At 40.2% G+C, this 17,974-nt stretch overlaps 1 protein-coding gene across 1 annotated transcript in view; it reads left to right on the forward strand.

The window, feature by feature from the left end:
- Nucleotides 1-57: 57 nt before the first annotated feature.
- Nucleotides 58-17,974, forward strand: part of bin3 (bridging integrator 3) — a 45,836-nt gene continuing 27,919 nt past the window's right edge. Inside the window, exons 1-2 of the mRNA XM_038285786.1 lie at nucleotides 58-180; nucleotides 16,239-16,287. Coding sequence (XP_038141714.1) covers nucleotides 173-180; nucleotides 16,239-16,287 — 57 coding nt within the window. The 5' untranslated portion in view covers nucleotides 58-172. The remainder of the gene's footprint in view (nucleotides 181-16,238; nucleotides 16,288-17,974) is intronic.

Here is a 17,974-nt window from a genome sequence, read left to right on the forward strand (position 1 = left end):
TATATATATATATATATATATATATATATATATATATATAAAACTCGGAGGAAATTAAGCGGCTTGGCTGACGTCACTTCCTGTTGGACGCTCAGAAGTGCTGTGATAGAAAGCTATGTTATTTGGAAGATAACATTATTATCAAGGGACAACGGATTAAAGGTTCATTAAAATGAGCTGGTACGTATCGCTGTTACATTGTAGACGTTTTACTTTTGAATTTGTTATAAGGTATATCAATTTATTCGAAATGACCAGAGAATGAATAATCGCCCAGGGCTCCGGCTAGTTCCTGGAAATGCTAACCTAACCGTAGACAATCAGTGGAGTTAGCCTTAGCTTTGAAACTCCGCGACTCTCTAACATTGCCTCACCTGTTTTTTTTTTCTTAAAATTTTATATCAGGTATTTTAATCAAGTTACTTTATTAACTTGACCCGATTATATATTACCTGAACTGAATGTTACTTGGTTAAATTTGGAGCGTAGCTACAGTATCATTACCATATTTGTTAGCGTATAGTTCCAACCACCTGTAGCTCTGTCCAAGACAATTTATCTATACAAACAACCCCGAAGGTACTGACAACAGAAGACGACGAAGTGTTTCTAGCTTAACAACTTCCTTTGTTGTTGTAGTTCAGTGATTTTCCAACATAGTCATTAGAACCCACAGCCTTATAAGTTTTATATGTCGTCAGATTTTACACACTTGATTTAACTAAATAAAGTAACTATAATATACTTGTGCTGAACGTATTGACAAACAGGTGAGATAATGAGAACGTTTTAATCCCTGATTCTCATCAACTAATTTAACTCCTTTACATTACCACTTAATTCTGAATGTAAATTTTGTGTTTGATATAAGATTCACAGGTATTTCCTGTTTACTTCTGCCACTCAGCTAATTCTGAAACTCATTTCCGATTCAATAAGGTCAGCGTCTATTTACTTTGGATAGCAATGGCTGTAAAATGGATACATTTTTTTTTTCACATAATAGAAGGTGTTCATTAAATCATCACCCTGCTATGATATTAATCTGGGAGGATAATGTGAAGAGATGCCTTTTATTACAACCAGGAACATATTTTGGTTCTTTATTGAGTCCACAACTTTAGACAGGGACATCATAAATAACACTAAAAAGCTCAGAAGCTTATTTTTAGTTACACAGATTAACAAACAGATTTCTGAAATATGTACTCATTGATGGAGGAGTGGGATAACCTAATTTAGATGTTGACAAACCATCATTTGAGTATTTATGAATAAACATCTACCCTGAGGAATCATTGGATGGAAAAACTCCCAATTAATGTCATGAACTAGGCTAATTGTTTTTAATATATATTATTTTATTTTAGCAATATGGACCTTCCTTGTGTATACAATAAGAATTTAATTGAATTGCTGTGATGGTGGTTATGAAGGATGGAAAGGTGGAGACGCACACTTAAAGACACAGAAGGGCACTTAGATCCCAGAGGTGCACATGTTCACTAAGACAGCAGGTGCTTTGTTACGTGACTTAAGATGTCAGCCAACAAGGTTAGTTAAAGGAATAGTACACCCAAAACATGATTAGCCTTCATTTTCTACTCGCCCCCATGCTGAACAACACTCTGGAGTACTTTTTTGATATTTCAAATGCATCTGGAGATCTGGGAGGCTTCCAGGTGTCCTGAGTGGGTAGCATCCAGAATTTACTCGAAACGAAGTCATTTAGAATGTTTTTAGAGCATAAACAGTAGTGTATAGGATTTCCTGAAAGCGCGCACATGCGCGTTCACGACGCTACGGAAGGCGGCAGACCAAACCAGCGCATTCAGCTCGGCAAAGAACTCATGCTCTTCCTCAACACTGAAGTCCTCAGACATTTTTCTTTCGTTGTTTCTTTCTTTGCACAGGTAAACAGCACATTTCTTCTTCTACGCTTGCATTATTGGCAGAGCAGACGCTGAATGCGCACTTTCATCTGGTTTGGTCTGCCAGCTTCCGTAGCATCGTGAACGTGCATGTGCGCGCTTTCAGGAAATCCTATACACTACTGTTTATGCTCTAAAAACATTCTAAATGACTTCGTTTCGAGTAAATTCTGGATGCTACCCACTCAGGACACTTGGAATACATTGGACGAGCAGTATGGAGGAATATTGACACGTTTTTTGTGGACTTTTATGGACCTTTCTGTCTCGGTCACCATAGACCTCCCTTATTTGAATGTCAGCAGACAGCAAGAAGCCTCCCAGATCTCCAGATGCATTTGAGATATCAAAAAAGTACTCCAGAGTGTTGTTCAGCATGGGGGTGAGTAGAAAATGAAGGCTAATCATGTTTTGGGTGTACTATTCCTTTAAGCTGACCGTGACCATGGCTTAGCTTTAAAGTAAGAGAATGGTGAGAAGGTGAATTTGGTTCTTTTTTTCATTCTGTATTAACCTGTTGCTGTTGGAAGACTTGGGTGTGGCATCTGCGTGAAGCTGCATAGCGTGGCTAATTTCATTTAGGTGTACATGGGGTAGGTGTAAGCTCACACAGATGGAGACTTTGTTTAATAAAATATAGAGTGGCTTTGTTCAGCCACAACTCGGACCACAAACCGTTACATCGCCAACTCCCCCATTGTTATGATGCTAGCAGTCATTACCTGAGTCGCTGGAAGACGCTGGCATATTCAAACCAGGACATCCAGCTAAATGTTCATAGGCTGCTAGGAGGCCAGTTTGTTTTGATTTTTCCTAGTAAGGATAAACAAGATCAAAACACCTTCTCACAGCGTATGACATCAAAGGTATGGGTATTTGTTAAACTTGGTGGTCTTTGCTTTGTGTAGCCCCAGCTTATTTTCACTTCCTTTTTGTCTTTCCCTGGACATGCATTTACAGGTGCTGGTCATAAAATTAGAATATCATGAAAAAGTAGATTGATTTCAGTAATTCCATTTAAAAAGTGAAACTTGTATATTATATTCATACATTACATACAAACTCATATATTTCAGATGTTTATTTTGTTTAATTTTGATGATTACAAATGACAACAAATGAAAATCTCAAATTCATCATATCAGAAAATTAGAATATTGTGAAAAGGTTCAAAATTGATGGCCCCTGGTGCCACACTCTAATCAGCTAATTAACTCAAACCACCTGCAAAAGCCTTTAAATGGTCTTTCAGTCTAGTTCTATAGGCTACACAATCATGGGGAAGACTGCTGACTTGACAGTTGTCCAAAAGACGACCATCGACACCTTGCACAAGGAGGGCAAGACACAAAAGGTCATCGCTAAAGAGGCTGGCTGTTCACAGAGCTCAGTGTCCAAGCACATTAATAGAGAGGCGAAGGGAAGGAAAAGATGTGGTCGAAAAAAGTGTACAAGCAAGAGAGATAACCGCACCCTGGAGAGGATTGTGAAACAAAACCCATTCAAAAATGTGGGGGAGATTCACAAAGAGTGGACTGCAGCTGGAGTGAGTGCTTCAAGAACCACCACACACAGACGTATGAAAGACATGGGTTTCTGCTGTCGCATTCCTTGTGTCAAGCCACTCTTGAACCACAGACAGCGTCAGAAGCGTCTTGCCTGGGCTAAAGAGAAACAGGACTGGACTGCTGGTGAGTGGTCCAAAGTCATGTTCTCTGATGAAAGTAAATTTTGCATTTCCTTTGGAAATCAAGGTCCCAGAGTCTGGAGGAAAAGAAGAGAGGCACTTCATCCACGTTGCTTGAAGTCCAGTGTAAAGTTTCCACAGTCAGTGATGGTTTGGGGTGCCATGTCATCTGCTGGTGTTGGTCCATTGTGTTTTCTGAGGTCCAGGGTCAACGCAGCCACATACCAGGAAGTTTTAGAGCACTTCATGCTTCCTGCAGCTGACCAACTTTTTGGAGATGCAGATTTCATTTTCCAACAGGACTTGGCACCTGCACACAGTGCCAAAGCTACCAGTACCTGGTTGAAGGACCATGGTATCCCTGTTCTTAATTGGCCAGCAAACTCTCCTGACCTTAACCCCATAGAAAATCTATGGGGTAGTGTGAAGAAGAAGATGCAATACACCAGACCCAACAATTCAGAAGAGCTAAAAGCCACTATTAGAGCAACCTGGGCTATCATAACACCTGAGCAGTGCCACAGACTGATCGACTCCATGCCACGCCGCATTGCTGCAGTAATACAGGCCAAAGGAGGCCCAACTAAATACTGAGTGCTGTACATGCTCATACTTTTCATGTTCATACTTTTCAGTTGGCCAACATTTCTATAAATCCTTTGTTTTTATTGGTCTTCAGTAATATTCTAATTTTCTGATATGATGAATTTGAGATTTTCATTTGTTGTCATTTGTAATCATCAAAATTAAACAAAATAAACATCTGAAATATATGAGTTTGTATGTAATGTATGAATATAATATACAAGTTTCACTTTTTAAATGGAATTACTGAAATCAATCTACTTTTTCATGATATTCTAATTTTATGACCAGCACCTGTATTTGACAATCATAACTGTATTTTTTAATGTGGAGCAAAAATTCAATTAAAGATAGGTTGACCAGACATCCCTCCTTTTCCCCCATATCCTACATTTCATACCTAGAAAAATGTCCAGGGGGAATTTGCAAAATCGTCCGGGATTTTGGTCGACTACAGTGCAGTAGAACCGGTGACGGTAGCCTGCACACCGTCGGCCCTGTGCTGCCGGTTCGGGTTCGGTCGTTCCGTCCTTAGCTGGCTCCCTGCCTGTCCGGGTGCCCGGTCTGGTCCAGAGAGCGGCCCAGCCCCTCAAACAAAAAAACAAAACAAAATACAGTGTCATCCTTTTCAGAATCACAGATCTGGTCACCCTAACTAAAGATAATTTTATTTCATACTGACTATATAGCCTCTTTTCCATTGAAATTAGCAGGTTAACACAGGTTTTTCAAAAACCGGTTGACCCACTAACAATCAACATTTGGCTCAATTCCCATTGGCCAAAAAAAGCTTACCCCTTTGCTGGTACGCTGCATGGCCTCTGTCCCTCTACTGCTGTGTGTCTGGTGACGCCATCACACTGCGTTGGTGTTGATGAACTAAGCCTTTTGAAGGGGATTTTTAACACGGGTTGCTTGCAGGGGCGTTTGACCCGGTTGGACACAGATCATTGAGCCGTTCCTATCGCCAGTAAAAGCCAATTGTTCCAGGGTTTAAACAGGTTTTTTTGGCCAGTTGGAAAACAAGAATATTAGCACTGTTTTACAACGATGCTAACCACTGAAGACCACACGTGTTCCTTTTAGTTTAAGGAAAGAGGAAAGTTTAAGTTTAAGAGAGTCTGAACAACAGCATAAAACTACAAGACATGTAAGCTACCTTCTACGTGGATAATCTTAACTATTTTTTTTTTTTTGCCTGCTTGGGTTTATTTATATTTCAAAGATATATTTTTTTTCTTTTTCCAAAATGGTAGTTTCGCACAGAAATGTGCAGGCAAGAACCCTTTCATTTTAGTGTTAGTTCAGTTTTGTTGTTTAGTTTCCTACAAAGAGCGACACATTTTCCTCCAGTGCTACCTAAACTAAGTCTATGTAGTATCAGGGAAGCATAAAGTTTACATATTCTGTTGCAGATATCTCTTAGGTTTTACTCAAATTACTACACTTCACTCTTTGTCTTCCAATATCAAACCACTCCCCCCACTGTATATTAGTTTCTGAATGTGTTATATAAACCCATATCAACTTTTAGCATCAGGGACAGAACGAGTGCACTCAACTGGCATGCAAATATGTTGTACGATTGCAAGAGAAAAATATTTAATTGGCGATTTGCAATTGCAGGTGTATAGGTTAGGGAACCACACTATATATATTGTATTTTATATATATATATTGTTATTGGGAGCACGGTTGCTAAAGGAACTATCAGTAGAAAGAATCCAGCTCTCTAATCCTACCTTCATCATCACTACCATCCCTATTAAGACAGCACTTAAAATGGCAACCTCTGCACACTTCTGCTTTGACTTAAGTACCCTTATGCATTTACCAGATTCTGATTGAGTCTCCTGTCACCTTTCATACAACCACAAAGCCATAAAAGAATTGTTTCAAAAAGCTAGGAAAACTAAAGTTGCAAAAGTTAGGCTAACTTATACTCCCAACTACTATGTTTATAATGATTCATACATTGCCAGAGATATTGTCACCATCGTAGTATTAAGCACTATTATCACACAATGCAGATTTTGCTGATATTTTACACCCTGTAGGTATCCATACCTAACACTATAAGACTTTCTAACTGTAAAAGTTAAATTCTGTAACTTCTTTGCAGTAATTCAAGGTCACAAATCTAATTGAATTTCGCAATACATTTTGTAATGAAACAATATCTTAATTAAGCCTTCTGTATCATTTTTACCGTATGCACAATGCTACTTTACCGTCTTCAGGTCTTTGCTCAGTTTGTATTTATTTAATTGATTAACTTTTAGATGTTTTCTTGTTTATAAACAGGTTTTAAATATATATGCTTTTAAATGCTGTGCTTTTGGTTGCTGAGTCATTTGCAATGACATTTGCTTCATGTGTGCTTGTGGTATATATTTAGAATGGCAATAAAGATAAAAATGATGCCCACTGTAATAAGATATAATATGAAGGTCTTACCTAAAGTAAACATAATATAAAGGTGTTTTGTTAGAGAATTCTAGAAAACTGAGGAAGAAGCATATGAAATATGAAATGAACTAACCAACCTTCAGTCTAAGGCCCTGCTGTGAAAGCTGGACACATCGACATGAATCTAACATCTAGGACTACCTTTAACATCACTGATAAAATTACTGTCATATAATAGCCTGGTTTCAGTGTAAATTTGAGCTAAACAAGACTTATGGTATTCAGTGTGATGGTGTTGTGCCTCTGCATCACTGGTCTCTGTACATGTAAATGATACAAGGTTTAACATTTAAGTCACTATAACAAAATGAGGTCAGCAATGTTACACTTCCTGTGAGGCTTTTGCTATTCACTTTTAAGTATGGATGAATGCAATACATAGGAAATGAATATAAACTAGCTTTTTTACAATACGTTTGTGACGTGCATGGATATTAACTCGCTTTACAATGTTCTACACGCATTGTGTGTCATTTTAAAACGAGACCTCAAGCAAGATGCCGTCATTCATTTCAGTCAAACAGTAACGGCTGGCAAGCAGTACTTATACCATCATCTACTGCCAAGCAGCAGGTCAAGAGTGGAGAGCTCTGCCACTGAATGGAGCCCTTTATTGGCTCTGCTGACTGATGCATTCCAGCATTGCCTGCACACTAGGTTTTATGACGTAAGAGGTTTGACTTTGGGGTCATGATCAAAACAATTCCACTTCCCAACATCTTCAACCAGCCCTGTGTGCTCCATGGAATATCTAAGGTCAAACGATGCCGTATCTCTCTAATGGTGTACACATTTGCAGTTTTACTGAAAAGCCATCGGTTCTTCCAACCACTACATAATGTGTCTCTAATAAAGAAGACTGTCATGTCTTTGTTCTTGCCTACGTGCTTATGTGATGCAGATGACGTGTATCCTATTACAACAGAGATCAGATACCTATTTAATTGCATAGTGGTTATTTTTTTTTTTTTTTATGACTGAAATTAATTTGAACAGCCATTTCTAACCTATTTTCTGTCCCACAAAAAAAGCTGCAACAATGAACAAATGTTACCAATAGTTTCCAAAAGCTATGAAGTTTTGATGACTTTGAATATTTATAGCTCTCTTAAAGGGTTTCAAAATGTTTATTTTTGTAAGTCAGCTGATTGAGCTTAGATGGTTCTAGTTTTAAATTCTTGGGTTTGCCTTTCAGAAAATTTCACATTGATTTATTAAAACTATTCTGTTGCCACTTTTTTTAATTTTTTAGAATCAAAGAAGTAGATACCATTAACCCAATGTCTCATCCTGCAGCAGTTCGAGTACAGAAAGCAAGACCGCAAATTTAGTTTAATTTAGTATCTCTGCCTTTGTGGTAGCAGTTCAGTCAGCTTTAATCTGTGTATGAATTGTCTCCTTTCTCTATTTAAACTTATAATTAATTTGCTTTTATGAAAATAATAATGATGTTTTTATCTGAAACATTCCATCAGCTGTCTTTATTTATATGGTTAATAGAGTAAGTAAACCGAGCCACAAAATCCAGCAAACCCTTCACAATAAGAGCCCTACTTTTCTATATAATGCTACTATAACATCGAGAAGAAAACTTGAATGCAGTTAACACTGCTCTCTGTAAAATTATAACATTATTAAGTGCTTGGGGAATTGTGTATTTGAAGCGGCATCATTTGAAGAAAAAAAGATTTCACACACTGACACAAATCCTTGAGGAGGTTTACTAACTGGTTAGGGGAGCTAAGGCTGCTACTTGTGTGATAGGAACTATTGGGCTCCTCACATCTCTAGGAGTGTTTAATTGCAGATATTTAAAGTTGTTTTGTAGCTGGGTTCAACAGCTCTCTGCCACAATCTGTGTCTTCTGATTAGATTGGTTTTCATCTGTGGGAAAACTCACCTGACATTGGTGTGTCAGAAATGGACAAAAAATAGCTTATTTTCTTTAGATGAGCTGATAGATTTAATAAGATTAAATGTGAACAGTAAAGTTTCTTCGTTTACTACCTAATAGGTCTTCTTTAGGGTAAGGCAATTTTATAGTCAGGGGAGTGTCCAAAATGAAGACAAAACATATTTTGTACTTTGCAAAAAAGGACTTGCCCCATATCACGGTATTCAGCATATTTCCTTTATTAATAAACTACAAAAAAGGGTCAGGACAGGTTCTACACATCATACGTTTTCAATACTTTAAATGTCGGTTCCATTCTGGCCCAACCTAGAGACGCACCAATTGATCGGTAACCGATCGCAGTCAGCCGATAGCGCTTTTGTTGGTATTCATTGGAGTTTTAAAAATAGATCTGAGAAGGCAGATCAGGTGACATTCTCAAAACAAACCTCCGCCAGTGCATGCATGCTATTCTGTCTCTGGTTGTGTATTTTGCTTAGCTCAACAGATGGCTAAAAGCTTCTACAAGAAAAGCCGAACTTCTTGAGTTATTTCCAAGCTTTACTTATTACAGTCACTATAATAGTGCGTTCACACCGAATGCCTTTTTGGGCGCCAAGAACGCTTAAATGCCAAAATTTGGATGCTCTGTCAAAGGCTGGTCTGGATGCTCTGTGCTCTGATTGTTATCTGCTCTGTTCTGTAGCTGCAAGCACGAGAGCAGCCTGGTAAGTTGGGGGGGTTTAACACGTTTTAGTGAGAAGGTACACCTCAGAATCATCTGTGCAGTCAATTAATCAGGATTATGATCCCACTAAATTATGCAGTTCTTGTTCAGAATGACAGACCCTCAGCACACCGGCAGCACTGGGAATCCCCACTGAAACCACGGTGCTTAGGTCAGCCTGTGGGGGATTTCCCGTACCATTCGTAGTGGCTTAAAGTAAATATAAATACTTTTTAAGGTTTGTGGTAAAAACTACATGTATCAGAATATACAAATGAGTATTTTTCATTGGCAGGTTTTAACTTTTTTAGTTCATTTGGGTATTTATAAACTCTCTCGTCATCAAAAACTATCAGAGCTCTCCTTTTTTCTTTGTAGCCTACATGACAAAAAGCTTTAAAAAAAAAAAAAAAAAACCTTGGAGTTTAACTCCTTTATATGCATTTTTTTTTCATATGCAGACAGCTCTACAGAAGCGAATACCGGCTTGCATGTAGTGTCTGTCTCCACCAAAAAAATAAAAATTCCTGGATCAGCTTTTCTGATTGGTTGATGATCTGGGGTCCAGTGGCAAAAGTTAGAATTTCTGAACTCCAGCTTCAAACACTCGGACGCCAGAACGCTCGGATGTTCCACTTCCAATGTTCAGAAGCACAGCGGGACCTCTGTTATCATGAGAGATGGCCCTTTAATCAGTATTAGTAACAGGAGCATCTCTAATATTAACGTGTCTAAAGGCAGACGAAGCTTTACCTAGTTGACAAGAAAACTGAAATAAATATGTTTATGGTGAACAAAGCAACTGCAAGACCCAGATATAACGGGGGCAGAGCTGGGTGGGTCTTTGGCTAGCTTTGCTCAGTAGCTAACAGGTAAGCCTCTTTCAGCTCAGTCAGTCACGCATATTAAAGGAATAGTACACCCAAAACATGATTAGCCTTCATTTTCTACTCACCTCCATGCTGAACAACACTCTGGAGTACTTTTTTGATATCTCAAATGCATCTGGAGATCTGGGAGGCTTCTTGCTGTCTGCTGACATTCAAATAATGGAGGTCCATGGCGCCCGAGACAGAAAGGTCCATAAAAGTCCACAAAAACGTGTCAATATTCCTCCATACTGCTCGTCCAATGTAATCCAAGTGTCCTGAGTGGGTAGCATCCAGAATTTACTCGAAACGAAGTCATTTAGAATGTTTTTAGAGCATAAACAGTAGTGTATAGGATTTCCTAATAGCGCCCCCATGCGCGCTCACGATTCTACGGAAGCCGGCAGACCAAACCGGAAGAAAGTGCGCATTCAGCGTCTGGTCTGCCGATAATGCAAGCGTAGAAGAAGAAATGTGCTGTTTACCTGTGCAAAGAAAGAAACAACGAAAGAAAAATGTCTGAGGACTTCAGTGTTGAGGAAGAGCATGAGTTCTTTGCCGAGCTGAATGCGCTGGTTTGGTCTGCCGGCTTCCGTAGAATCGTGAGCGCGCATGGGGGCGCTATTAGGAAATCCTATACACTACTGTTTATGCTCTAAAAACATTCTAAATGACTTCGTTTCGAGTAAATTCTGGATGCTACCCACTCAGGACACTTGGATTACATTGGACGAGCAGTATGGAGGAATATTGACACGTTTTTGTGGACTTTTATGGACCTTTCTGTCTCGGGCGCCATGGACCTCCATTATTTGAATGTCAGCAAGAAGCCTCCCAGATCTCCAGATGCATTTGAGATATCAAAAAAGTACTCCAGAGTGTTGTTCAGCATGGAGGTGAGTAGAAAATGAAGGCTAATCATGTTTTGGGTGTACTATTCCTTTAAGCTACACTTCACCATTTATTTCTACAAGTAGAATAGGTGCTGTTTTCTTTGTCTAAAATCTCCACAACAGTAATTTTTTAAGATGTTCCAGTTATCTTTCCCTGCCCTAAGTGTGTGTGTGTGTCACAGTTAACGCAGATATGCCCTCGCCGCTTCGGCAGACACTCTGGTGCACTGCCCCAAAATTGTAGGTGACCGCAGACAATGCCATGGACAGGAGGCTTTCGATTGGTCAAATCTACATTATGCGCATTTCCTGTTTGGTACCTTACCGGCTTGTTTTGTTTGTATTCCCGCCATTGTGTAAACGACTCATGAAGTTTGATCAGCTTGAAGAGCGAGGTGCGTGAGAACGCTGGGACCCTTTTTCCACCTGGTTCCCCGCTCTTTTTCGCCCTCATGTCCTTCTGTTGTCACACAAACTTGCCCTTTGCACATACACAATTGTGCGAGCATTGTGCAACACGTTTTTCACGGTTTTGTGGTCACGGTTTTCGGTTCGGTTCAGTATATGTTTATTGTTACACCGAAAAATAAAAAAAATAATAAAAATGATAAAAATTTATGAAAAAATGAAAATTTATGAAATTAATGAAAAAATCCCAAAAAATGTATGAATTGTAATTATTTTTAATGATTCTCGGAAACCATGGATCATTTCTGTGTGTTTTTCTGCTTTGAATTTAATCATCTCGCGCATGCCCTCTACAATCTCCAAGGAACTCAGAGGGGAGCGGACGGGAGCCACAGCAGAGGCTGCGGGCTTTGCTTTGTGCAGGCGGTCTGGAGCGCTGAAGGAGTATGTGGGATTTCGGGGTTAGCATGACATGTTGGTCATGTTGCTGTTAGCATAAACAAAACGTGTTGCACAATACTTGCACACTGTTGCACATTTATCCACAACTTTCTTTCTGCCGTCATCGTAGGTCACACTAAATGCAAAGTGGTCCCATACAGCAGACCTATAAAGTGCTGCTGGCGCGTCTTCCAACTCCTGTTCTTTCCCACTGGCCATACCCACACAATTCTCCACAACTGATTTTTTTCTGCTACACCCGGCTACGCTGCTTCGCTTCTTCTTGTTTACTGCTGGTGGTTGGCTTTGGTCGCAGTACCGCCACCGTCTGCTCTGGAGTGTAATTGCTTCGCCTATGAGAAAAAGGAGCAGCGCATGAACCGAACGAAACACATGCGAACCGAACCAAGACAGTCAAACCGAGACAGTCGAACCGAACGGTTCGGACGGTTTTCATAAACCGTTCCATCCCTAATTTGTATTGTATAAAAACATTGATTTAAGTTTTTATACAGTACTTTTAATTTGAGAAAATACAAAAAATTTTAAAGGTATAGTGGAGGATGTTCTTTTTCTTTTTGCAGTTTATTCATTGAAACACACAAAAAAAGATGTTATAATTTATAATGTGTGACAGAAACATGTGAAAGAAACGGTAGTGCAGGTTGTGAAACTGTCACCAGTAGAAACAATAAAACATTAGAAAATACACTATATTGCCAAAAGTATTTGCTCACCCATCCAAATTATTGGAATCAGGTGTTCCAATCACTTCCATGGCCACAGGTGTATAAATTCAAGCACCTAGGCATGCAGACTGTTTTTACAAACATTTGTGAAAGAATGGGTCGCTCTCAGGAGCTCAGTGAATTCCAGCGTGGAACTGTGATAGGATGCCACCTGTGCAACAAATCCAGTCGTGAAATTTCCTCGCTCCTAAATATTCCACAGTCAACTGTCAGCTGTATTATAAGAAAATGGAAGTGTTTGGGAACGACAGCAACTCAGCCACGAAGTGGTAGGCCACGTAAACTGACGGAGCGGGGTCAGCGGATGCTGACGCGCATAGTGCGAAGAGGTCGCCAACTTTCTGCAGAGTCAATCACTACAGACCTCCAAACTTCATGTGGCCTTCAGATTAGCTCAAGAACAGTGCGCAGAGAGCTTCATGGAATGGGTTTCCATGGTCGAGCAGCTGCATCCAAGCCATACATCACCAAGTGCAATGCAAAGCGTCGGATGCGGTGGTGTAAAGCACGCCGCCACTGGACTCTAGAGCAGTGGAGACGCGTTCTCTGGAGTGACGAATCGCGCTTCTCCATCTGGCAATCTGATGGACGGGTCTGGGTTTGGCGGTTGCCAGGAGAACGGTACTTGTCTGACTGCATTGTGCCAAGTGTAAAGTTTGGTGGAGGGGGGATTATGGTGTGAGGTTGTTTTTCAGGAGCTGGGCTTGGCCCCTTAGTTCCAGTGAAAGGAACTCTGAATGCTTCAGCATACCAAGACATTTTGGACAATTCCATGCTCCCAACTTTGTGGGAACAGTTTGGAGCTGGCCCCTTCCTCTTCCAACATGACTGTGCACCAGTGCACAAAGCAAGGTCCATAAAGACATGGATGACAGAGTCTGGTGTGGATGAACTTGACTGGCCTGCACAGAGTCCTGACCTCAACCCGATAGAACACCTTTGGGATGAATTAGAGCGGAGACTGAGAGCCAGGCCTTCTCGTCCAACATCAGTGTGCGACCTCACAAATGCGCTTCTGGAAGAATGGTCAAAAATTCCCATAAACACACTCCTAAACCTTGTGGACAGCCTTCCCAGAAGAGTTGAAGCTGTTCTAGCTGCAAAGGGTGGACCGACGTCATATTGAACCCTATGGATTAGGAACGGGATGTCACTTAAAGGAATAGTACACCCAAAACATGATTAGCCTTCATTTTCTACTCACCTCCATGCTGAACAACACTCTGGAGTACTTTTTTGATATCTCAAATGCATCTGGAGATCTGGGAGACTTCTTGCTGTCTGCTGACATTCAAATAATGGAGGTCTATGGCGCCCGAGACAGAAAGGTCCACAAAAGTCCACAAAAACTTGTCAATATTCCTCCATACTGCTCGTCCAATGTAATCCAAGTGTCCTGAGTGGGTAGCATCCAGAATTTACTCGAAACGAAGTCATTTAGAACGTTTTAGAGCCTAAACAGTAGTGTATAGGATTTCCTAATAGCGCCCCCATGCGCGCTCACGATTCTACGGAAGCCGGCAGACCAAACCAGCGCATTCAGCTCGGCAAAGAACTCATGCTCTTCCTCAACACTGAAGTCCTCAGACATTTTTCTTTCGTTGTTTCTTTCTTTGCACAGGTAAACAGCACATTTCTTCTTCTACGCTTGCATTATCGGCAGACCAGACGCTGAATGCGCACTTCCTTCCGGTTTGGTCTGCCGGCTTCCGTAGAATCGTGAGCGCGCATGGGGGCGCTATTAGGAAATCCTATACACTACTGTTTATGCTCTAAAAACATTCTAAATTACTTCGTTTCGAGTAAATTCTGGATGCTACCCACTCAGGACACTTGGATTACATTGGACGAGCAGTATGGAGGAATATTGACACGTTTTTGTGGACTTTTATGGACCTTTCTGTCTCGGGCGCCATGGACCTCCATTATTTGAATGTCAGCAGACAGCAAGAAGCCTCCCAGATCTCCAGATGCATTTGAGATATCAAAAAAGTACTCCAGAGTGTTGTTCAGCATGGAGGTGAGTAGAAAATGAAGGCTAATCATGTTTTGGGTGTACTATTCCTTTAAGCTCATATGTGAGTCAAGGCAGGTGAGCAAATACTTTTGGCAATATAGTGTATGTTCTATTTAGCAGTAATAGCAAAGGTTAATCAATCCAATATGACAGTTTAGGTTTGTCAATCTTACTTGGAAAAATTAGATAATATGTGCATGTGGGAGTCAGTAAAAGGAAAGAATTCACACATGTGTTGCAAGAGAAATTTTACACTTCATACTTTCGCTTTTGTTATCAGGTTGTAATCAGTTGTCCCATTCATACAGATCTAGTAGGAAGCTAGACTACTAGGAGTGGTTGTATCACGTAACGAATAGAAGGGGAGTCGTATGAAATTTAGTCGCCTATTACAGTTTCTTTTTTCATGGTTCATCCTAACTTGGGTAACAGCAAGTGAGCTCGACCTCCTTCAATTAAAAAACAAATCAATGTTTATAGTAAAATGGCTATTAGTTCACAGCGTTGAAAACAAGAGAAATATAAATAAAATCAAATGAGAACAGAAAATAAACAGTTCTAATAATTAAACAATCTCATACTTTAAGCATTAATGACACCAGCACCCTGCTTTTATGTTGTTTTTTTATTGCATTAATGCTGCTATTTTTTTCTGCCAATGTCGACCTTTAATAATGTGACAAAAGCTGTCTTCCAAAAGCTCTTTCTCACATGGAAGCATTTTCTGATTGCACAACGAGGCCCTACATGACACCCTCACTTTTCCATCTCATTAGTCTACACACCTTTCTTTCAACGCAGCTGCTGCCTCTCTCTGCCCGTCAGCAGCTACTGGCCATCATTTAGTGTAGATTTTTGGCCATTAGGTGCTTATCAGTGACATTGTGCTGACAAACAGATTTATTTATTTTAAATGCTTTTAAAAAACCTAACACTCTGCCCCAGTGTCTTTAACCAAAATTGGAATTGTGAGTTAGTGAATTTATTTTTACCAAAAGACTTCTAATTCCTTTTATCAAAATAGATACTTGCATTTCCATAGTTAATCAAAAGTATATAAAGAGTATTGCTTATGTGAAAATTGTGTGTAACTTGTGCAAAAACATCAAATTATGTGGCGATTCTTTGCTACAAATTGCGTTTTTCTCTTTTTGACTAGCAACACATGGGTTCCTGCCTGACATTCAGGAAAAGGCATATTACACTGATACACAATAAAGCATCTGTGTTTGATTGTCAGCTGGGGTCATGCTGCACAACCACAGAGAGGAGGGTACAGCCACTTCTGTTGAGTGATATCCGTTTGCAGTGGAAGCCAGATGTGATCTACGATGACACGAAGTTAATGTACAAGGCACTGACTGCATGTTTTAGAGGAGCAGAGATTAAAAGCCTCCGTCTTTCTTTTTTGAAGAATCCTAAAACCAGTACTGACCTCTGGTCAGACATCATGTCGCTGATGACAATCTTAGCATTCAATAATTTTACCTTTTAGGTGGTCATTTCCCACTTGCTTTTGTCTGTCACCTCTCAGTTTTTTATATATTTTTTTGTGTTTGTCATTTCAGGATTCCCTTCAAGATCGGACAACCAAAAAAGCAAATAGTCTCTAAAACTGTAAGTCACTAAAGCAACCATTCATTACATTTTATCTGTCAGAACGTCAGTGTGGCATTTTTGTGTGTAGGAGGTTTTTAATTTTTACAAATGAAAAATTAAATTGCGAAAGCTATCATACTTAAGCCAAAGTCCTTTTTGTAAAACAATTTATAAGGGCTATTTCAGGGGGCAGAGGTGATTACCTTGAAGTGACAGTGAGTGGGTGATCGCCTTACTTGCAAAAACCACTTCCACTGTAATGGGTCTGGGTTTCTACCTTCCTGTGCCATCCTAGGCAAAAAAAAACATGGAGTGGGTTATATGCAATCCAGTCAGATTGTTCACTTGTGACAGTGTGAACTGTTTCCTGTATTGTTTCTGCCCCTGTGTTTAAATTCCAGAGCCCACAGAACTACCAGACAGGAAGCTTTTACAGTTCTGTAACTTGTTCAACATGTTTTAAGGTGATGATGGACAAACCATTCAGGGCCTAATTAAAACTGCTTTGCCGTCCTATATCAGTCAACTCATCCTCTGTTTGTTTTCGCCATTCTAGACCCCTGTGTGTCTCTGGTGATGTTGTGTTATTGCACACTTTAAAAGAATTGGAATTAGAGAGTAGTAGTGTTTTTAGAAAACTTGCTGAATTATGTGTTGACAGTAATTGTAAAAAGAAAAAAAAACTGAAAAGCATAAGACATTTCAGGTAACATGAGTTTTTACATTTTATTTTCCAGTGGTGTTTTAATATATATGCAATTGAGGTTGTCACAATTTATACAAATATAAAATATCGTTCAACAAAAAAATCTAAAGGAGTTTATATATCTTTACTTCTTTTCCAAATTAGACTTTTAGGACAAACAGAAAGCTGATTTTTAGCTCAGCCTCTACAGCTGAGCTGTTGATGAACAGTGGAGTGTGGTTAGGCCCGTTCTTCCTGGAGTCAACGATGATCTCCTTCATCTTCTCCACATTCAGGATCAGGCTCTTGTCTCTACATCATCCCAACCAGCTGCTCCACCTCCTCTCTGTAGTACTGGTCATTGTTGTTTTTGATGAGGCCCACCATGTGGTGTCGCTTGCAAACTTTCACAATGTGATTGGTGGTCTATTGATCTCTCCCTTCATTCTCCCCACACTCGCGAAAAGAACCCTAAAATACTTGAAGTCTTCCACTCGAGGCAGGAACTCTCATTGGACCTGAAGGGTACAAACCACCTTTTTCCAGTTTAGAATCATGGCCTCACATTTGGAGAAGTTGATCATCCTGGCTGCTTTCATTAACGACTGCGAACCGTCCCAGTGCATTCTGTAGATGTTAGCAGGAGGGAGCCAGCAGAACCATGTCACCCGCAAAAAACAGGGAGAAAATCCGCTGGGCCCTTAACCAGACTCCCTCCTGCCCTTGGTTGTGCCTAAAAATACAAGGTTATGAACAGGACAGGTAACAGAAGGCAGCCCTGCTGGAGTCCAACATGAACCAGAAACAGGTCTGACTTAATTGGGGCAATGTGGACAAAATTCCAGCTCCGCTGGAACAGAGAGCATGGTCCCAAGTAAAGGGCCCCTGACTCTACACTCCTGCCACACAGGGCACCACGAGGGACACAGTTGAATGCTTTCTCCAGGACCACATAACACATCCAGACTGGTTGGACAAACTCCCATGAACCCCCAAGCACCCTGCAGAGGGTGTACAGCT

The sequence above is a fragment of the Cyprinodon tularosa genome, unplaced genomic scaffold (assembly GCF_016077235.1).
Source record: "Cyprinodon tularosa strain WSP-4 unplaced genomic scaffold, ASM1607723v1 ctg214, whole genome shotgun sequence".
NCBI classification, from domain to species: Eukaryota; Metazoa; Chordata; class Actinopteri; order Cyprinodontiformes; family Cyprinodontidae; genus Cyprinodon; species Cyprinodon tularosa.